This window comes from Fringilla coelebs, assembly GCF_963513975.1.
Source record: "Fringilla coelebs genome assembly, chromosome: 4".
Taxonomy (NCBI): domain Eukaryota; kingdom Metazoa; phylum Chordata; class Aves; order Passeriformes; family Fringillidae; genus Fringilla; species Fringilla coelebs.
In genome coordinates, this window is record NC_140032.1 from 37,831,377 (window position 1) to 37,854,622 (window position 23,246).

At 36.7% G+C, this 23,246-nt stretch overlaps 1 protein-coding gene across 7 annotated transcripts in view; it reads right to left on the bottom strand.

Annotated features, from left to right (window-relative positions):
- Positions 1-23,246, bottom strand: part of CLCN3 (chloride voltage-gated channel 3) — a 58,636-nt gene that overhangs the window by 9,930 nt on the left and 25,460 nt on the right. For 6 of the 7 annotated variants that reach the window (XR_014616091.1, XR_014616092.1, XM_084203753.1 and 3 more), the window contains 8 exons: positions 11,718-11,875; positions 10,642-10,741; positions 8,865-9,052; positions 8,089-8,211; positions 6,588-6,794; positions 5,479-5,559; positions 3,955-4,500; positions 947-1,133 (listed from right to left, as the gene is read on the bottom strand). Coding sequence is in view for 5 of the 7 variants with exons in the window: in XM_084203753.1 (XP_084059879.1) it covers positions 947-1,133; positions 3,955-4,500; positions 5,479-5,559; positions 6,588-6,794; positions 8,089-8,211; positions 8,865-9,052; positions 10,642-10,741; positions 11,718-11,875 (1,590 nt within the window). In the remaining 2 variants the exon portion in view is untranslated. The remainder of the gene's footprint in view (positions 1-946; positions 1,134-3,954; positions 4,501-5,478; positions 5,560-6,587; positions 6,795-8,088; positions 8,212-8,864; positions 9,053-10,641; positions 10,742-11,717; positions 11,876-23,246) is intronic. The other variant, XM_084203754.1, reaches the window with a different exon arrangement.

Sequence of the window (23,246 nt, forward strand, 5' to 3'; positions counted from 1 at the left end):
AAAAAAGAATGGAACTAATGCAAAAATGTCATAGGTAGCAAATCAACAGCTATGTTGTCCAAAGGATTAGGAATTTAATGCTGCTGCTTAAATCATAAAAGCTGAACAGAATCATGAGCTGATGAAAAGAAATCTCTTTCTTGGACAACAGAAGACAAGGATTATACTTCTCTTTTGTTACTATTTAAAATCATTTTTTTCTGCTAATGTTTCTGGTGCTGTATCTTCATTCAATAAAAGAGTATGAACCGTCTTTCAATTCAATTAAGAGTGATTCAATTTGCACTACTAAAACCCAGAACAACCTCTCCAAAACCTAAATTTGTACCACTAGTTTGACTACTCAAACATGCTTTTCCTTAAAGAAAAGTTCTACTTCTTGCAGAATCTGTCCCAACAGCTTTTAAGTTCAATTTCTAAGGCCACCAAGTTATAAATGAGGACAAGTTTAGGTCCCCAATTTAAGCCTCCTTCCTTGAAACTTTTTTTCAACAGTTAGACTTGTTAAAAATACCTTACACACTTCTCGAACTTATGTTTGGATAATGAATTTCAAGAACAATTTTTTGCAATTCGTGTAGATGTAGTAGCTGATCATACCACTTCTTTCTAATAATTTTAACTGTACTTGACACTGTAAATGCTCTATTTTATACATTTCAAGGAACTGATTTCTATGACCAATGTAGTGATGACATCTCTTGATACCAAAAAGAGAGAACAAACACTACTAAAGTTTTCCTATTTCTCATCAATTTAGATTTCACATTATTTCTCAGATCACAAGGATTTGAGGGTCTTGTGTAGAGATGTGAATGTATTACTCTGGAGGGAAGACCCTATAAACAGGTATTCCAAAACTGCACTAGTTTATAACTCCTTTCATTTTTTAATAATTATTTTGCTATTGAAGAAACCAGATACATATTTGGTATACTTTATTTACCTAAGCATGCAGCAGCACCAACCATGGCATAAAGACCAGGTGTAATACAGTCAGCTCCAACTTCACACCACTCCTTGAAAATGAACCAGTCATGATGGTAGTAAGCCAGCTGCTCCACTGCAATTCCTACAATCCTTCCTGCTATTGCTCCAATTGCCATACTAGGTATGAACAACCCAGATGGAACCTGCAACAAAAACAGAACTGCTGTTATGCTGCTGGGAACATACGTGACACATGGCTCAACAAGGGATTTTTTGTATTTTTTTTCTGAAAGAGAAAAACACTCAAACTGTCAGGTTAAAATCATGTAAAGTAACCTTGGAGGTTAGTAGACAGAATTCTATTGATATTTCTGATTGACCTGATTAGCAGAAACCCTTTTATGAGCATGTTTGTTTATATCTTACTGTGTTTAAGAGAAAATCTACCACCAATACAGGACCAAGAACTAGACTCAGTGCCAACAGCAGAATTCTCTACCACATGCATGTCCAGTGTGAGCTGTGCTAATCATACTGGAAAGAGTTCTTTATCATTTCCTGTCTCCCTTATTCCTTCACGTTCCTCAGAGCCAACATTCACTTACTAAACAGGACTGCCTTCCTAAACTGCTTCCTGAAATTGCTATAAATTAACTCAACAGGTGAGTTTTAAAAGAGGCATTGTACTATTATTGCTGTTTCTGTAGAAAAGAGTGTATATAGAATGCTAAACACACCAAGAGAGAAAAAGGCAAGATAATCGCCACCACAAAAAGTAGGTAACACAACAGGTTGAAGAAGAAAGAAGCTCTTACTGTCAGTTTAGTTACTTAAAATGTTTTTCTGCTACTAACTAAAACCTTGTCACACAACCATGGCTTAGTAAAATATTAGTGCAAACTTCCTTTTATCAGCATATTCATATAAAGAAACTGTTGTGTACCTTTTCCTCTTCTTACAAAGCCAATCTTTCCAAAAAACATACTAGTACCTAAATGTCTCATCAAACTGTAAATGCCTGCTGCTTCTCCTCACAGCAGTTATTAACATCAAGATATTTTATACTGTCACTAAGGTACAGACAGATGTGATTACAAAAAAGGAGTAGAATTTTTACTTAGTCTAAATGCATCTCATCACATCTTGTTGAAATAACTTAATTAAATATTGTGTTCCTGCTGTAACAGGACATATCATGTAATTTTTCCTGTACTGTACTGTGAAATTTAAGTATTGTGGAATTCCAAACTACAGATTTTTGCTGTGGTATTCAATAGCTGGTGCAGAAATGTATTTCAGAATTGTTGTTGTTGTTAGTATTATTATATGTTGCCTGTATTTATGGTTGCAAAGATTTCTAACAAACCAAGGAAAAGCAAACACAGCTTATAATTATTATTACTTTATATTTTGTCTATATTTGTGGTTGCAAAGATGATTTCTAACCAACAAACCAAGGGAAAACAAACTTTGTATTACAGTCGGCAGTGTGGCTTTTGAGAAAGAAATGACAGCAACATGACTCCTTGCCTATTGGCAAAGTAATAAATATATTCTCACAACTTCACAAAAATATTTCCACATGCTGAAGTTCTGAAAAAATGAACCAAACTCAAATGAAGTATAAGCTCTCCCATTCTGTAAACCAGTGAATTCTATCTAGTACGCAGTGTGACCTTGTGGTGACAACCCCATGCAAAAGAGCCAGATGCACATAAACATGTGAATGGTAAAGTAATGTTCCAGACATAAATGAAACCCAGTAAGTGAATACAAAACTAAACAACAGACTGAAGTGGTCACATCACACAACACTGCCTGAATTATGGGCCTAAGGAAGACTAGCTTTAGAAACATGCACTCTGATTCCTCTCACCCACCAACCAACATATAGAACATAACTTCAAGTAACAACCTGCAACATCTTCTAAAATATCAAAGCATGAGAAACACAACATGATGTTATTGTTCTGTCAGTTACAGAATAGTCGAGGTTGAAGATGACTGGCCCAGATTGTCTGCCCCTGCTCAAGCAGGGTCACCCTCAGCAGGTTGCTCAGGCTTGCAACCAGTCAAGATCTGAGTACTTCCAAGGGTGTTCTTTGCACAGCATATTCCAATGATCAAACACCCTTACAGAAAGGAAGCGTTTTCTTATGCATACTGTTACACTGAACAGCAACTTAACACTGAAAAGTTAAGGCAAATTAAAACACAAATTTTGCTTAGTGAACATTCTACAGGAAGTTTTCATTAAGACACATTTGATTACGATGTACTTGCAAAAAAAAAAAAAAAAAAAAAAAAAAAAGGGAGCCTGACAAGACAGAAAATAATGAAGGTGTAACAATTATACATCATCCCTCAGAAAACAGCCACAGACTGGGGAGAAGCTGAAGCCACCTCCAAAACAGATCTATGAAACAATTGGGAAAAACAAAAATTATGCTGCTTGTAATGGAGATGAAATAAATTTCCATTACAGTCATATGAACAAAGCCCACTTTCTCATCACAAGATGCAATACTGGAAAATACAGCAGAAGAAATCATTGTCTCCTTTTAACATCTGTAGTAATTAGATTTATGTGAACAATGAGAGTAGATATAAGAATTACCACCAATGAGTAGTGTAAAGAGTACAGTCTGTTCTTCCTTCAAGTCTAGAGATTCCAAGACTAGGGAATCTGAGTGGTTATGCTCGAACTTTGCTCTTGGAAATTTTAGAATCATCCCTTATTGCTGAATCAGGCCCATACAAACAGGCATCCATCCACACAGTTACTGCTCCCTACTGCATTTAGTACATTTCTATTCAGCTGAACAAAGGATTATTCTGAATTTAATTAAAGTTATTACTGTTTGCTACAGGACTTGCTTATTAACCAAAAGTAAAAAGACCTATTTTTAAAAGAAATAACATGAGAAAAAATAAACAAAATTTCTAGCTTCGAGACATGGGAAATGAGAAAGGCAGTAATTAAATGATGACAGCAGGTAAGAGAACTACTGCATTCACACTTACCTTGATACCAAAAGTGAAGACTGTCATGATTATTTTAAATATGAGTGCTAAACACAACTGCCATATAGCTGAATAGACTCCAGTGCCTGCTGGGCGGTCAGGAATATCGTCTACAATTTTGCTTGCGTTCATATCATTTCTGTAGTCACAGAGCGAGGAGGATTCTAACGGCCCACAGTCTGTGAAGAGCTCCTTAATAAGCTCACTGGTGTTTAGCCTTGTATATGGATTAGGAAATGCAATCACAGCTGTTATTGCTGCAACAATAATAACCTCCAGGACAGGATACTTCCCAAATTTTGTAGATTTGCGTCGACGACACCATGCAATATTTGCTCGGATGAAAAATGCTCCCCAGAGCCCACCAAATACTCCCAGAAGAATAAAAGGAAGCAGTTCAAAAAGGTACCAAGGAGTGTGATATTCCACATAGAAAAGAACTAGGCGGCTATTACCAAAAGGATTGATGGACCTTAGAACAAATGCAGCTACTAAAGCAGCAAAAAATGATCTCCATAAAGTTTTCAGTGGGAAATAGTAACTGACCTGCAAAAGACAATACATGAGAATTATTAGTGATTCAATTAAAAACCTGGAAAGACAAGTTTATGCATGTGTTAGAATACTGCTGCTCACATGGTATAAGCTAAAAAAGCTGCTCTGCTTTGTGTCTCCTAATAGCCTTCATGAGAACCAGTGTGCACTAGCTGTACTCTCAGATTTCCTGCTAATATTTTTATCTCCTTTCAACTTATATTGAAAGGTTTATCACAGATCTGTTATTTTTAAGATGTATGATTAAAACTTACAAAAAAAAATTTAAAAGCCTCAAAACAGAACATGCAATTTCATTTTTAAGCCCCACATAGCCTGATTTGAATTTTAAGACAGTTTTCTGCTGCATTTTCTGACACAGAGGAAGTCCTCAAAATACCCTAAGAATATAACAAAATTCCACATGAAAGAATATCTTCCCTATTTTGAAAATTACAATTAAAACTAATTTAGCATAAAATATATTTTGGAGATGAGAATTTGCTTGCTTTTTAGGTAAGTTTTATAGTATATTTGCCCTTTCATAATTATCATATTTTTGTTAATTATCATATAATTGTGTTTAGTGTCTGAAGCTTTAAGTAATGTTTAAAAACTTGCTTTACAAAACTGTCCAGTAAGTCTTGAAAGCCTGTTTCAAAAATTAAGAGCCCTATTCCTTTTTTTTTTTTCAGAATAAACTCCTAGTGGAAAAGCTGCAGTGTTTCTATCTGTATGTAAACTGTAGTTATCAACAGACTCAGCCCTATTCCAGAATAAAATAACTGAGAATAAAGGAAAGCTGACATTCATTTAAAAAAAACTGCATCTTCAGGAGTTTGCGGGTAACAGGACTCTTGGCTTTGAAATATGGGTCAAAAAATAATATCCTTCTTAGGAGAGACTCCATAGCTTAAAGGAGTCTGCAGCTATTTAAACAAAGAGAGATTTTTAAAAATATTTATTCTTCAGTGCCATCTCTTGACATACCTCCTCCAGACTGAAAAGGACTCCACCAATTGGGGCACCAAAGGCTACAGAAACTCCTGCTGCTGAGGCAGCTGACAACACCTGGAAAACAATAAAGGTGAGGGGGTTTGTCAAAGCCTATTTGTAAACACAAGCAACAAAATCTCACTATACCTATCAGCCAAGTTTGCTGATGATAGAGCAGAGCAGATGCATGGCAGAGCAGATCTTCACCCTGCAGCCCCTGCAAGCTCCTGGCAAGCTCCTAGCAAGAGCCATGGCCTGTGAAAAAGAGCCCAAGCAGGAGTAGGTTTCTTGTAAGCACTGCAGCCTGTGGGTGAACCAGGCTGGGGCAGTCTTGAATGTCTGTACCCTGTGGAAACGACCCATGCTGAAGATGTTTGTGAAGGACTGTCTCCCATGGGTGGGGGCTCACACTGGAGCAGAGAACGAATATCAAGAAGAAGGAGCAGCAGAGACAGTATCCCCTTCCACTTTGGGATAGAAGAGTTAGGAGTGCAGCTGAGCCTTTCAAGAAGGGAAAGTATTGAGCAAGATACATTTAGTTTTGTTTTCATTTCTCGCTAGCGTACTATTGGCAGTCAAGTAACTTCCTCAAATCTGGTCTGTTTGGCCTGCAATGGTAACTGGTGAGGAATCTCCCAGTCCTCATCTTGACCTCTAAGCTTTTCATCTTACTCTCTCCTGCAATCCTGCCAACACAGAGGGGTGAGAGAACTGCTTGGCCAGCACCAAGTCTAACCCACCGCACTCTCGTTAACAACAGTGAACTGAAACAGGGCAGAAAAGACTGCTGTCACCAGGTACACTTTGTTCATGGGTTCAGAGTACTCTGCTCTCCTCACAATTGAGGACAATTACCAAAATGTAGAGACAAGCACAGAAAGAATTTAAATAAAACCAAATGGTCTCTGAAGTGGAAGAAATACAAACTGACTGCCATAGAAATTATTTACCTGTGAGAATGCTGGGGATAATACATTAACACAATAAATAACAATTGATAATCACTAAACATTATCCAAGAGAACAAAGATCATCTTTTAAACAAATCAGTGTAAATGCACCAATATTCAATACATTCTAGAAATGTTTTTTCAAGAACTTACCTCTCTTTTTTTAGCTTCATTTGTACTGTATTTTGGAAAGAGGTAGGAAAAAATATTCCCACAGCAGCAAGCAACATGTACCAAAGGACCTTCTTTTCCTAAACTTAAACCTGATGCAACAGCCAAGACTAAAGTAATTGTTTTTATCATCAAAGTCCACTTCCCCAAATAACCTCTGATGATGAAGCCGCTCAAAATAGTTTTTATCTGGAAGAAATAAAAAACTGTACCTGTTACTGCATTCTTCAATTTTCAGAAAATAATTATTCCGTTAATTTTAGCTGCAGAACTTCAAAGCTAGACTTTTCAAATTACTAACTCTGTCACACTTTAAAACATGTATCATTTAGATTGCCATACTCAGTCTATCTGCTTGCTAGAAGCTTTTCATTTGCAACTTACTCTAAAACACTGGATAGTAACATACAACTACAGTATCAATTACATTTAGTAGAAAATTAATCTGCAGCAACTTCTAAGACTGGATTCATTAGTTTATGATATAAATTATCGAGCGAAAGGCAGAAAATTTCTAAAGGGAAAATAAATCTGCAAAAACCATACTCAAGATCAATCTACTGTAGCAATATCCCAACTTGCACCAATACCACCCCTGTTTTTTCTTTGTGTTTTACCATCACTACATAAAAATCAACAGTAGGTTTCTTCACATAAAGATGGAAAAGATCAGCCTATGTCCATCAGAAAAATGTATCCCTTGCTAAAGGTATTACTGTGCTTAAAAATGCTATAAGCCTGGAAAATATGTCCATGCGGAGTAAATAATATACAGCTCCCATAGGACAACATGTCCATAAATAGGATGTACATTAAACACTGGGCAGCTGTGTCTAGAAAATAAAGACAGATAGATTTGAAAAATTTAAGATGAAATTTCTTCTGGAATAATGGCACAGAACTGCTCCAGGCTTAAACAAAGGTGGACAAAAAAAATATGTACAGAAAACCTGAAGAAGTGAGACTGACCAGAACTGATTTGACTTTGGATTTTTCTCTCCCATTCCGTGGATAGTAGCAGACAGCAATTGTAAACAGCAAGTTTTTCAGGATACTACACATTTCACATTGTGACTGTTCATTGGTTTGTGCTAGTTAAGGCAACTTAAAGCCATTGCAACAAAAGTCTGATGCTCAAACAACCCACGTTGTGTCAATGAATCACTGCTCTCTTATCACCAGGGAGGGTGTGGATTAGGGGAGGTTTGGAAATAATTTTTCAGAAGTATACTAATCCAAATGCTTCCTTAAAAGTGGTCCCAACAGAAGCAAAATCTACTAGCCCAGGAAATTCTTTTAAATTTGGGGTATTTTCTCAGAAACAATTAGCGAAATGACATGTTTTCAGTTTGAATATTAATATATTTCTTCAAAGACATAGGGTGCTTCCTCTTGCCTTTCCTCTGACCCATTAAGACAGCAGTAATCTACACATTAATATGAAACACCTATTATATATATATATATATTAGTTAGACCTCACCTCAGGTATCCCTGAGCCACAGGCATAGGGAGCAAATACCTTCACCAGAGAAACTGCTAAGAAGGCAAAGCTCAAAGCCCAGAAAATGTACATGATGTAGTTCATTATATATGAACCTGGACCCTAAAAGAAAAAACAAAAAGTCAGAAAATAGATTTGATAGAAGAGCAAAATCACTACTTAAAATAATCCAGAACTACTCTTGCTGCAAGTACATTTATATACACATTTTGAGGCACAATAATTATTGCCAAGAGAGAGTTTTGTTTGAAAAGCATAAAGCCATGACACCTGCACATTAGCACAGACTGGGTTATAAAAGGTAGAAAGTGTTCTAACACTTCATCTTAAAAAGAAAAAATAAACATAGAACAAGTATATTTTTAATAGCTAATAGTTGCTAAAATCTAGTGAATATTGAGTAAATCTTTCTTATTTAGAAAAATGTGGTAGAAAAAAATCAAACAAATCTATTCTTGGTTATCAGAGAACACCATAAATGGATTTAATTTACATACAGCTATGATCAAGAATAAAAATTCATGTGTTATCAACAGCCCTATATTCTAATAATTTCCTTACATTTGCAATACTCCAAGCCTCCTTGCAGTTCACAAAATACACATTTATTACACTATAATCTAGCAATCAATTCAAATGCTGAAAAATGGCACAGACAGTACAACCCAAATTCATGTTTAGAATCCTAACCTTAAGACCATTTTTTTTCCCCTATTCAGCCAAGCTGCTGAACAAGACCATCAAGAAATACTCACTTCTGCTTGTCCAATTATTAGCTCTGCCCATGTTTTCCACTGCGGACATTTATCTCTCTCTTCAAATGTGGTCTCATTTGAACCCCAACAACACTGCTCATGGTTAAACCACAAAGCACTAAGGCAAATGCCTTCCTTCAAGTCAGTCATCCAGTCAGCAGCTATGTCAATTAATCCTGCCAATGCCCCTGTTTTAGAAAAAGTTTTGTATTAATGTTCTGGTAAACAGAAATAACACACACAGCTAAAATGAAGGAATGTGCTCGTATTAACTGAAGTATTAAGTATTGACTTAGTTAAATACACGTTTAATATCCTACTGATTTCCAGGATTATATCCTGGTTTTGTTATGATAAGACTAATATTTCTGAAGAATTAAGTACTTTGTATATTTCCCAAGTTAATTGACTTTTTTTTTCCTTTTTTTTCCCTATACCGCAGTTCTCCAACAGTCCACTGAAACCAAGGAGTTAAGAGTAAAAACAGAACTGTTACTTTTTTGTGATGAACAGTTTATATGCCACCAAGCCTGCTAGAAAGAGATGGGATTCACCTGTCTAAAAGGTGGAAAAGGATTCTAGCCCATGTGTTGGCACGTCAAAAGCAGTACTTCAGTAGAACAGAATTTCAACCAAATTATTAAAACACATAAACATAAGATGTCCTTGTAACTGAACTCAAGGTTGTACCATTTAAGATCCAGCACACATACAAGAGAAGGTATCTGAGACTGAAAAGCCTACCAGTGTTCAACACCTGAATTTGCTCACTTTGTTACTCAGAAACAGAATAAAGGAATTTTCATAAACAGCAGCTTAGGGGATGGAAAACACTACACTGCATGTTCCCACTTAAATTATCATAAACAATTTCCAGTGATTATACACTCCTGGTTTGTGCATCCAGAAGTATATAAACATGCTACAAACTTTGCATATATATTAATTTATATGTGATTTGTGAAAGTGATTATGTATATATCTAAGCAGTAATTATACTGTTCCATGCTTTTTAATAGGCATAGCCTTACTCCACAACTAACTTTCCTAACATTTAATCTAAAATGTCTATTTGAAGTACTCATTTTGAAAAACTGGGCACAAAGTTTGTGATCTTTCCTTACTGCAGGTTTTAGTTCACTTCAAACTATACTAACAGAAAAAGCAGCAGCACTGCCTGACCACTGGGCCACAAACTATTGGATGGTTTTATTTGTGAAATCCATTCTAAAATACATTAAGAAGGAAAGAGAGAACTGAAGTATAGGTCAACAAACTTTGCCTTTAAAGCCAGTATTTTCTGTGGAAGAACCTCTGTAAAGGTACAACATAAACATATGGCTACAATTCACTAGTCCATAAACACATGCTTTACAAGGAAATGTGCTTGCCAAAACTACATATACACCAGATATACTTTTACAATCAACACTTCCACAAGAAATTCTACAGGTAAAAACCAAAATTTTACAGAAAGGGAAAACATAAATCTCAATCACAGGATTAAAGAACATTGATAGTTTAGTAGGTGGAAGTTCAAAAACACTTGAGAAACTCTTTCTAAATTCAGTGAGGATTTTGGTTCCCATCTGATCAGTAAACCCTCACCGCAAAATGGTGAAGCCTGTAAATCAAGATAGTCACCTTTTTTCTTCCCTTATGGAATTGCTGTAGTAGACTGAACCAGCTCTTAGTTGGGTTGGTGGAGAACAAAAGAAAAACACAACAACTATACTTGCTGACAAATAAGAAAAGAATCCTTTGTGTTTTCATTTACCTGATGCCAAACCAGTTAATGTGACTACCAACCATCCTGACCATGCATCGTACAAACTTTTTGTCATCTCCCATGCTGATTCTTTCTTCTTGCTGTTAATCTGCAAGGAGAAATCGGCATGTAGAGTTGCATGTATTTCAGTAGTATGAATAATGAAACAAAAGGAAGTATGACATACAAATTGCATGATGCAAGTTTCAAGCAAATAAACCCTCTCTTGAAACCACAAGTGTTCTGCTTGTATTTAGTGCTTCACATAGATAAATCAGCTTAATTATTCAGACGTCAAGCAACTGACAGAGAAACATTTTTTTGCTTAATTTAAAGAGCTAAAATCCAGGAAATACATTATTATTTCTGTGGCATACAGCTAAACTGTGAATTGTAACATTATTTCCCTCCTATAGATTAAATATTTTTGAACTTCAATTAAACTGTTAGCATACTAATAATAAACTATTTAATATGATTCAAATTCCAAAACTTCTATTTCAAATATAAACATCTTTATCTTTAGCATAAAAAACATATAAAAGTAAAATAAAATTAAAAATTTGATAATTACCCTAGAGTACTTCTAGACAAATATTATTGTACTGAAAAAGTTGTTATTCTTAATTTATCCTTATTTACTCTGCACACTCATCTGCAGTGGCACAGACACTTGTGTCAGTACAAAAGCAATACACATCACACTTCACTTTTCTGTACAAGTACCACCAAAACAACTATTGTACTATTACAAACACATCTACACTAGAAAATAGCCTTAAATATACTAGCATGCAAAAAATGCAGTACTTTAAAAATGGTATTTGGGTGACAGGGACTTATTCCCACTCTATTAAATTACTGCTTCTTTTTGAAGTTGTAATAATGCCGCAAGACTGCAAGTATCCAACTAAGCAGTGCTTTATAAACAGTAAAAAATGTAGCTGATGTAACTAGGTACATATTTAAAGGACATGCATGTATTTGTATGTGTTACTAAATCAGACCTGTATTTGTATGTGTTACTAAATCAGACCTTAACTCCAACATGCAACCGAAAAAGTACTATTATTTATCTCAAGTACCCGTCTATGCCTTTCTCTGTCTTTGCACTTCTCTCGAACCCAGTCAATGGTATGGAAGTCATCGTATGTTCCTACTCCAGGAATTGGCTCATCCAGAAGGTCCAGTAAATGTGTTGAACTGTTGATATTTCCTCCATTTGTCATTGTATAATGAGTTCCTGCAGCAGAGAAACACAGGAATCAATTAATTCTGTGGTAAATGAAGTATTCAAACTATGTTCCTAGCACAGAAATTTCTGAACAAGTAATTAAGACACTTTCCATACTATGCGTATTGTATCATCATTTAGGTCTCCCAATGCTGCATGCCACTCTTCTTTACTGTCATTCAGCTGTAAGTTAAATTTGTCTATTAGTGACTTTGTGTTCCATTGGTTAAATAGGAATGTCCTAGTCAAATTATCGTTCTGTTTTGTGCGCAAACTCCAGAAAAACTTCAACAGAAGCAACTGGAAAAAAAGAGCAACTTTGACACACATTTAACTCAAAGTTTATTTCAATTTATGAACTACCAGAAGAGAATCTGTTTGTACAAAAACAAAGCAAGGATGATTAGCTAGTACCTTCATATGTAACCAGTAATTTCTAAATCTACACTCTATTGATTACCAATCTCTCCTACACATCTAAACCAAGCCTAAAACACATTATTAACAGATTTTAAGTGCATCTAAAAAGCAACCAAGAAAAACCAAATAAATACTCATATTTTGTTTGTATGTATTTTTTCAGCTGAATCACAGAGCAATCCTCCATCGTGAACAATTGGAAACATTGTATAAAGAAAATATCTTCTGCTAATTTGTCATCACTAGCTGGTTTCTTCACAAGCAGTTTGCAGAGCAGCTGCAAGCCCCACGAATATTTACTTCTTATCAGAATAAGAAGAGCAAGAGGGGGGTAGTGAGAATTTATTCATTTTCAAAAGTGATAAAAGAAAGTTTTCACTTTTTTAAGCCTTCAAATGTCATAAATTATGTAATATATTGGGGTTTTTTTCTTAGTCCTCACTTGTTTGACTAAGAACAAAATAATTTGCCCAACAATATACACCACACCACAGTAATCTCTATTCATAAAGACACAGGCTCAAGCTGACCAAGATTTCTATCAGTTCAGACAGACACCAGAACTCATTCACTAGACTGAATGGGATTTTTAGACAGGTGGGGGGCTTTTGAACCTGGGGGTGGTTTTGTTGGTTTTTGTTGTTTGTTTGTTTATTTCCAGGTTTCTTTAATTGAGCTTCCTGGTATTGTCAGCAGAAATTTCCAACTAACCAAAAAAACCAAAACTAACAAACAAATAGCTTGTCAAAGGACCTACCTGTAAACTCTCAAATGCTAAAAATGCTGAGTTCACCAGCCCAAGCCCTCATAATAAGTCACAATTAAATTTATACATAAGTAAAATGTGCCTTTTCCCTTTACAAATGTGAATTCTAAGATCTAGAAGAAGCAGCGTGACACCTGGCATTACACTATGACCAAAGTGGTGCCTCAGTCATCTATTGCTCAAGAGGACATGTTGATGCCTACTATATAACATATTGTTTACTCATACATTTTCTTAGTGGTGAAAGGCAAAACAAGAAAATCATACAAAATTCCTAGTAAGACAAAATACAATCTATAATTTTCATGATACACAAACAACTTTTATGAAAATCCTATGAAGATTAAAAGAAGAGTACAGAATACAATGCAAATGCAGCAGACAGTTCCCCAATAACACCAATACCATTCTCTTAGGTGAGCCTGGCTGCCATCTTTAGCTTAAAACCTTTTTCCCCAGTCTGTGCCATACTAAATTCCCCCTCATCTATTTCTCATAGCTAAGCCCTGCAAATCTCTTCCCAAAGCTGCTGCTAGTCTCACTTAAGGCAGACATAAAGAAGCATTACCTATGCTTCCATTAATAAAAGGCTAACAACAACAACAATTTAAATCAGGTTTACTAATAGAGGTGATTGTGAAAACCTTTCTTTAGGTAAGGGATTCAATTCCCTTGCCATTTCCAATTCTCCTAACTAGAAGTCTAAGATAATGTCTGGATAGCTGAAAGGGCAAGGTGATCTTGTGGAACAGACACTAACAAAATTCATAATGTGATAACTAGTTTAGCTCTCAGAATTAAGACAGCAATATAATACATTATTAAAATATTATTTTTACATGAAATCAGCTTCCTCTGGCAAAGCAAGGGGACATAAATTAACCTCACCCACAGCTTAATTATTAATCTCCTACAAAGTTCCAATGTAATGACACAGTTTCCTGAACCTGAGTGAGTAGGATTGGGCAAAAGCTTGTCTTCGCTCTGGAGTTGTTGTTTTATGCCCTGCTATAAATGAAGCAGTACCAAACTACAAGGAGCATGCAATCCTATACCACAGACGGCAAAGGAAAGTTGAAAGTTATAAATGAATCACAAACAGTAAAAGATTATTTTATGCATATCAGAAGGCATTAAATTGGAATTCCCACCAGGGGATTATCAGAGATGCCATCATTAGAGATGGCACTATACTAATTGCACCCGACCCATAGCAGAACTTGGAGTCGATTGCAAATGATGGTCATTGTCTAGATACTGTAAAAATCCCACTGAAATTATGTCACATTCCTACTTTGCCAACAGTTGCTGGCACACCAAATACTGGAATAAAAGTGATTACTGTATGATGGGGAAGAGACACAGAAGAAGATATGAAGATGAAGAGGAGGTTTTGTTGAATTCAGAGCTGCCTGATGCAATAACTGAATAGCTGTACTCTTGTACCAAGTGAAAGAACAGGCAGCAGTGAGTGTGGTAGAAAAGATTCCTTAGAGGACCACGAAGAGGACAACTCTACAAAATCTGATGCTCTGTATCTAAGATATAGAACTCTGAGATAACATTCTCCTGCAAGCATTATGATCTATGTAATATACAACTATTCTAAAGCAGATGTTAGAGAAATATATTTTTCTTAAGATTCAACATTTTCCAAGATTTCACTTCCCTTTCTACCCTTTCTTCTCTAGCATTTCACACAGCAAGATGCTCCTTCCAGCTATGAAGACTGATTTTCATCAGCATAAACACACAAATTCTCACTATTTACTCCCAGTTCCAAAGTGTCATTTAATGTATTTTCAATGCATTGTTAAAACCCTTACTAGAATACAAATATTTCATCACAACATTCTAACCATCAGGCAGGAAATCATCATTACCTTGATAAATCGAGCACTTAGCAAACCTTCAGAAGTATTTCTGTCCTCTCCCTCTTCCCCAGTCCTGAAGTTTCAAGATGTTTTCTCAGGCTACATGCTGTTCACCACAATAGAAGCAGTTTTGGTCTTAAAAACCACAACAAGCACTTAGCATACAAGATGTATAGGTATAGCCTCTAGCTACTATAAGAGAACACTTCTAAAGTTCATCTGAGGACACCCAAGCCATTTTGGAGGCGTAAAGTAAGCAAAACCTTTTTGTTACATTTGAGTTTGCTTAAGTTTCTATGAGACTGGAAGCCAATGGTAAAAGTGGCAAGCAGAACTTTTATTATTGCTGCTATTCCAAACTAACCCATGTTACTAGAGAGAGAGAAACAGTATATTGATGTTCTCAGAGGCTTAGTAAAATTCACAAGAATCCTTATAAAGCCAACAGTCATTCCACACTTTGCAAAAATAAGGCAACAGAATAGTTCAGGTTCCAAGGACCTTAAAGATCATCTAGCTCTTGGGCAAGGACACCTTTCACTAGACAGGTTGCTCAAAGTCCTATCCAACCTGGACCTGAACACTTTCAGGCATGGGGCACCTACAGCTTATCTGGGCAACCTGTTCCAGCGCCTCACCACCATCACAGTAAAGAATTTCTTCCAGAATCTAATCTAAACCTCCTCTCTGTTTGAAGCCATTCCCCCTTGTCCTGTCACTATGCACCCTTATAAACAGTCTTTCTCCATCCTTCTTGTAGGCTCCTTTCAGGTACTGGAAGGCAACAATTACATCACCTCAAAACCTCTTTTGCAGGCTGAACAACCCAACCCTCTCAGCCTTTCCCCACAGGAGAGGTGCTCCAGCTGTGTGATCATCTTGGTGTCCCTCTGCTGAACTTGCTCCAACAGGTCAGTGTCCCTCTTGTGCTGGGGACCCAGAGCTGGATGCAGCCCTGCAGGCGGGGTCTGAGCAGAGCAGACAGACAGAATCCCCTCCCTGTCCCTGCTGCCCACAGTGCTCTGAATGCAGCCCAGGACATGTTTGGTTTTCCTGGCTGCAAGTGCACATGGCCAGGTCATGTCCAGCCTCTTATCCACCAACACCCCATTGTACTTGGTCTTGTTAAACATCATGAGATTCTAATGGGCTCACTTCTGGAGGTTGTCCAGGTCCCTCTGGATGGGATCCCATCCTTCAGAAGTGTCAACAGCACCGCTCAGCTTGGTGTCATCTACAAATTTACCAAGCATCACTCAATCCCTTCATCTATGTCATTAATGAAGATATTAAATAACACCAGTCTCAATACAGAACCCTGAGGGACACCACTTGCCACTTATCTCCGTTAAGACTCCGAGCAATTTATACCCCTACCCTCTGGATGTGACCATCCAAGAAATTTCTTATTCATCTAGTGGCCTGTTCATGAAATCCATCTCTGTCCACTTTAGAAAGAAGGATGTTGTGGGGGCCCATGTCAAAGGCTTTACAGAAGTCCAGATAAACAATATCTGTAACCCTCCCTTTTTCACTGATGGAATCACCATCTCATAGAAGGCCACTGGGTTGGTCAGGCAGGAACCTTGGTGAAGCTGTGCTGGCTGTCCTGAATCTCAACATGTAACTGCTGTGAGCTGCTGCAATCACAGACTGCAGACTTATAGACAGTAGGTTTCTAGACAATAAAAGCAACATGCTTCTTCAGAAAAAGGAAACTCTTTTGGGGAGTCAGTCACTTTAAGTCTTAAATTAACTACCTTCTAGAAAGGCAGCTGACTTTTGTTATCCTTCCATGCATGTAATTCCAAGCCTTGAGCACAATCCTTTCTCAGCAATCAGCTCTGGTATTGCTGAAGAACTGTTTCAACTGAAGTTGTTAAAAAAAATTGCGCAATGTTCAAAGAAAAAACTGTAATAAGCATTAAGGTTAGCAGTTAAACACTGTACTTTGGGACACCTGATGAGAATGAAGTACAAGAAAAACAAAAATGCTACACAAGAGAAACCAGAATAAGTAAAGTAGATTCCAACACCATAAAAAAAGCTTTTATGTCTGAAGAAGTGAAGGATTTTTTCTTCTTGTTTTTTTTTTTTTTTTTTTAATTTTAATGAGAACATAAAAAAACACAAAATTGCTTGAGAAGATACTATGTCTGACAAAAAACCAACAGTCCTTACCATACTGCTCTTTGAACATGAAGTTATACTCAATGGCTGTTGGGTCCCAACCTTATCCAGCTTCCTGCTTTGCCTAGCTAGTTTCTGCTGATGGAACCACTAGGTAAAAAAATTAGATTTTGCTGTACTCACAGAAGCTGCTTTATATATCAGGATTCCTCCCTGCCTTTTGTCTCTCATTAAGGCAAGAAATATCTCTTCTTTCATATTTTATAGATGTGCCTCATACAAGCAGTATTCAATCTTGATTGATGTTGGAACTATGATAAACATGACAGAAAGCTGATTTAGGTACGTTACACAGAGCAATTTTGAGGCCATGCACAGTATTTTTAAAAGCTGCCTCACCTCCTGCAGCAGTAATCCCATACTGCTTTGTCTTTTTGCAACTCAGGAGATTTCTTTCAAATTTGAAAGTAACCCTGGAACACATGCAGCTGATGTTTTTAAAAGAAAAATACCTGGTAAGTTTATAACTAACTTATTTCACACAAGAAAGGGGTTTAACAACATACATGCTGCTCCTGATTCATGCATAACTGTTCAACAATCCTCCCCAACTCCTTCCTTGTAGGCTGCGTTCCTTCTTTTCTCATGAAAATAATGAGAAGAGAAACATCAAGATTTAAGACAAATGCTACATCCTGCGTAGTCAAACGATGCACGACAGATTTTTAAGTGGTAATCCACCACGTGATTATCTGAACAATTACCCAGTATCACCTAGAGAACAAATCCACATAGCTACACCCCCGCAACAGAATAAGGTACGGAGACACGAACAGGCTTCTCAAGAGGGTGGCTATCAGAGTTAACAAGGGACCATAATCTTATGATAAAGCTTAAGACCCCTTCCATATGCTACACAGCACATGATACCCATCTTCTGAAGGCACATCACAAAATACATCATTGTCTCACACTGAGCCTGTATTACCTTATTCCATTTTAAGAAATGAGACATACCTCTTGGGACATAATTACACAGCAAGACTGAGCTGATTTAATAGAGTGCTGGCACACAAAGAGTAGATCTTGCTCCCCCTATTTCTCCCTGCTGTTCTTGGTCACACACTCCCATTCTCACCCTTGGATCAGCTCTGTCACCCTTGATATGACTGCACAGTAAAGCAACTCAACGTGCTAATCCAACTAAGCAGACAAAGTGACAACAACAAAAAAAAAATCTGCCATTATAAGGAACTGGAATCAAGTTTCTGTGCTGTCGGAGAAGAAAGATGCCAGTGCATGGGCAAAAACTGAGAGAATAGATGGGGAGCAACAAGTTCACCCCCTTCCATAGCAACAACCTGTCAGACTAGTTATCCTGAAATACATAAACGCACCCTTGGGGTCTTGTTAGATTTTAATTATAACTTTCTGCTGGAAACAACTCAAAACTATAAATATTAATGTCCAGACACTATACAGTAACATCTATTTCACAGAGCTCAAAACTCCCCAAGGTTTAGAAACATTCTAGAGTTGTGAAAACAACAACAGATAAACAATGTCAATGCTGTATTCAATGGCAAAGTAATAACAGGACCTAATTTCTCAAAGGTATTTCTCTACAAGCTATGTAACTGTTAACTCTTACAGCATAAATAGTTGCTGCTGACCCATCCCTTTTTCTAAGCAATGCACAACTACATAGCATTTGCCTCAGCTGCTGTTCTTATGACAGCAGTGAAGCGTGTCACTGCTTCTTCCTTTCACACTGCTGGGCTACTCCCAGCAGTGTGAAAGCAAGAAGGAAAAAAATAAATGCACCTCTGGGAGAGAAAATGAAGTTAGTCAGATTACAGTAAAGGCTGGAATAAGCTCCCCCTGACATGACCATCCAAATCTGCTGAGTGTTAAAATCAGCAGGGGTTGTAGCTTTCCGGAGGCCAGGTTCTAATCCAAGGCTTTGCTTCACCCGTGTGTCCTTGGGTATTAGGTGGCAAGGGGAGTGGAGGCAGGGAAGTACCCTGTGTGCAACTCACGCTGTAAGGATCACTTACGCTTGTAACAAAGAAGATTTGTATACACGAGGCACGTGTTAGTGCCTCAGCTTCTTTCTGTCGCCATATTCAGACCTCAAAGTATGAGGCTTTCAATTAAAAAGACAAGAAAGAACCATCAGTTTATTTTAATTTGTCTGTAACCCCGCAAAAAGAGTCATTAAGCACTATTTCCTTTTCCTGGCTAGAAGCAATTTTTACATTTCAGAATCAGAAGCACAGCACACAATGCCAGTCTTATTCGCTACTGTTGATGATTAATGGTCCTAAAGTCTTTATAATCTAGTAAAACATTCCGCTTGCAACTTTGAATTTTCAGCATGTCTCTTCAGTTAGCTCTTCTAACTGCATCAAAGGCTTTCAAACAGAAACTAGTCTCTGCATTACAATCAAAATGCATATAAAATTGACACAACTATATACACACAAAAAAATAAGCTGGAAAAAATATGAAAAAATAATAAATGGGAAACAGGAAAACATGGAACAAGTTTTGAGGAACAAGGATAAGTTGTACTATTTACCAAAGTACTGCATGATAATACCCTCCATTTCACCTGCCCCCAAATAGATCTGGGTTTAAAAATAACCTTTTAAAAAGTAGGACTGAAATCAAAGTTTAATAGTAGCACCTCTGAGTTAAACCAAGACTTTTGAAGATTAGTGTCCACCACAAATAGACACAGGAAAAAAAAATAAAACCCTGAGCTTCGGCTTTTCACTTTAGGTGAAAAAAACATTTCTATTTCTATGATGCAGCACCAAAAAAACTATTTACTACTACAGATTTCTTTTCTTGTACTCATAAAGGCAGATGGAGTATGTTTAGTTTATTATGTCTATGATGAATAGGGACTTCAGATATGCAAGTGAAAAGTTATTGAGATCCTCCCACTACTAAATTTGCGACTTATATTTAGGGTGGATAAAGAGGAAGGAGATGAGAAAAATAGAAGGTATAGAAGGCATAAAAATATATAAAGTTAGAGAAAGTTACAAAAGGGAAGTTATCTATGATCTAACAATGACCAAGGCCATCAGAGTCAGAATGCCAGAAATTTAGATAATTAGATTGCTAAGTGCCGCTGCTGCATGTACTTACTTTTATGTTGTTTTACAGGGGAAAGACAGGACCCAGGAAAAATAATAATTCTGTTAATATGATTATCCCAATCAGACTACATTCAGGCCCAAGGAGGGCATAATCTTGGTCTGTTCGTTAGCTTTCTAATATCTCAAATAAAAATACATTAAAAAATTATTCCCAAAATTGAGAAACATGCTTCACAGAGAACCTTACCAGTTATACAGCACATGCAGACAGATAAACTGTAACTACCTAAATGAACTGTATTTACATCTGATGGTACTTCATGCTAATCACCAAAGTCAAATATACTAAACCCATAACTGAAAATCCTTATCCTTCTTTTATACAAGGAACCTCAAAACAAAGCACAGCAGCAATACAGTGCCATAATCATACTTCTCCAAGTTGGGTTTTTTCTCTAAGTACTTAAGAGAATGATAGTAATCTTGATTACATTTTCTGTTTTGAGCATGTAATTTATCTAGAAAAATAATTTTTTAACTCTCACTCGGCAACCAATAAAATTTAAGGGTCAAGCTCTAGTTCTGAGCATGTGTACACAACTTTCACACCCATTTATTTCAAAGGTCACACTGGTATTGACTTTTGACTTATTACTAATTCTTAAACATAAGAGGACCTTAAGCAGAAATGCAGCCTAAAATACCAAAGTATAAGTTTTATCACTTAAGAGCATCTGAACTGGCTCAATATACATCTGACTCAAAGTCTTCCTAGGCTATTATTAAATAATCTCTGCCCCACAGTTTAGAGTAGCAGGTGAGGCTCCAGGTGGCTGAGAGGTTTCCCCTGTTACTACCAGGATTGTCTAAGCAAGAGACATTGCACCTTTATGGCTGGTGACTGGTGCATGATACATGAAATTGTGACTTATTTTATCTCCCAAAAATTAAGTTTATGAAAACTAAGCCATCAGTACATCTGGCGTGTTCTTTATACATGTAGTTTTCACGTCTCCTGGCTACTGACTCTATCAGAGATTATTAGTGAAACAAAAGTTCATTACTTTTGCTTGAGGACTTCCAGTTTCTTAAATCTAAGACATGTTTATGTTTATTCAGAAAATAACTAGGGGTTAACAAAATTTGTGCCTACTAAAGATAAAGTCTTGCTTGATCTGGTAGCCTGGCCACTATACATGTTCTGCTGTTGCTCAGATTTCTAATTTTTAAAGTGGGGTAAAATGAATGCTTATTTAGGAATAATAAAAAGAGGTTCAGGGGTAAGAGAATCAGTGTGAGAATGTATGTGAATGGCTGCAAGACAAGCAAGACACTGATCATTCTTAACTTTCAAAAGGGCCAAGGTAGTAAAAATGATGCCAAGATTAATTTGAAGGCAACACAAGTAATTTATTTACATATGTTGCAGTATATGGTTTACTGTATGAAAAATTCTTACGGAAATGTACATGCCAGATATTTGGGATATATGCAATCCTACATCAGAACTTTTAAACACTTTCTGAGAAGTAATATTTTTAACTCTTATTTAGTAGAGAACAGAGCAGAAGTTGTGTTTCTGAAATTTTATTTGTGTGGCAGGGAGGATAAGTAGGTCTGGAATGATTCATTTAGTATCACATAAAAAGAAATCTTAGGACAGCACAAGTCAAAGAAGCTCCTGGTAAGAAGCATTCAATAATATCTGTTTAGCTTTTTCTTTTATAAAACACAGTCGTGAGTAATCAACAATAAAAGATAAATACAATTAATAAATACATATTTTTTTAAACCTTTCCATTTATGTTTCATAGTGTACTTACATGGGGGAAAAAATCTTAATGCAAGCTAACGGATCAGGCCTTTAATAATAATGCGTTATAATACTTTGTATTTCCTCTCACTGAACATTTGTGAAGGTCGTTAATTAAACCTCAAAGACCCCTGCTGATTTAAACAGTCATTTCATAATTGCTGAGGTACAGCTACTTTGGGTGAGCCACTGCAGTCAATTAGTGCAACAAATGCTTTGATGTTACACAGCAATTTTGAATGACGTGAACATTATTCTGCAGGACATACGAGTTGTGAGTATGTGAATAAGGGAAAAAATTCACCAGCCTTCAACAATTAAGACTGCTTTCTTGGAATATCTTTACCCATGATCTCTGAGCTTGTTATCACAATGCTGTGAAGTCTACATGAGACGAAAATAAAATTATTGGTAGTACACAAAATAATGTGAAGAATTTACTTTCAATTTCTGGTTTTATCTGCTAGCATTTTGAGCTTTACTTCAATAGCTGAATCACAATAACAGATTACTGTGACGTAAAGCACCAGGAAATACAAATTTTGGTTACATCTATTGAAACAAACTGGTCTGGAGTCATCTTCTTATGAGACATATTGTCGTGGTTTGATAAGCACTTGAAAAATACAGAATTGCAAAAGATTTTGGTGACACTATTCAGGTTTTGGATTTTTTTAAGCTAAACTTACTAGAGCAAGCCCAAGAAGCACAAGTAACATTTGTTTTGAAATACAGTATTAGAATATGGGAAGCACAAGCCCTAATAGAATTCAGTGGAATTCCAAAAATGACAAGTCACAACTGGGAATTGTCTTTCTGGCCCCCAGCAGTGTCACCACAATGGAACTACCTAGCTGAATCCTCCACAGCCTTCTTTACAGTATTTGCAAACACTATGTTTAACAGCAATACTCCAGCACTGTAACAGCAATAAACCGGCCAGTGGGGCACACACCACTTTGCACTGCAAATATCTCCTTTCTGGATTGTTAAAATCAACTAAAACATGTTATTTTCCATACAGCTGACCACATTTCAATGTCTAACTATATCTGCAGAGTGTCCGTATAACACTGAGAGCGTCATGTTAGGACTGTATTGCAGTTCTCATATTTAAATCTATCTACAAATCTAAACTCACAGAATGGTTGAGGCTGGAAGGGATCTCTGGAGGTTACCTTGCCCAAACCCCCTACACAAGCAGGGCCACCTAGAGCTGTTTCCCCAGGACCATGTCCACATGGCTTTTGAATATCTCTGAGGAAGG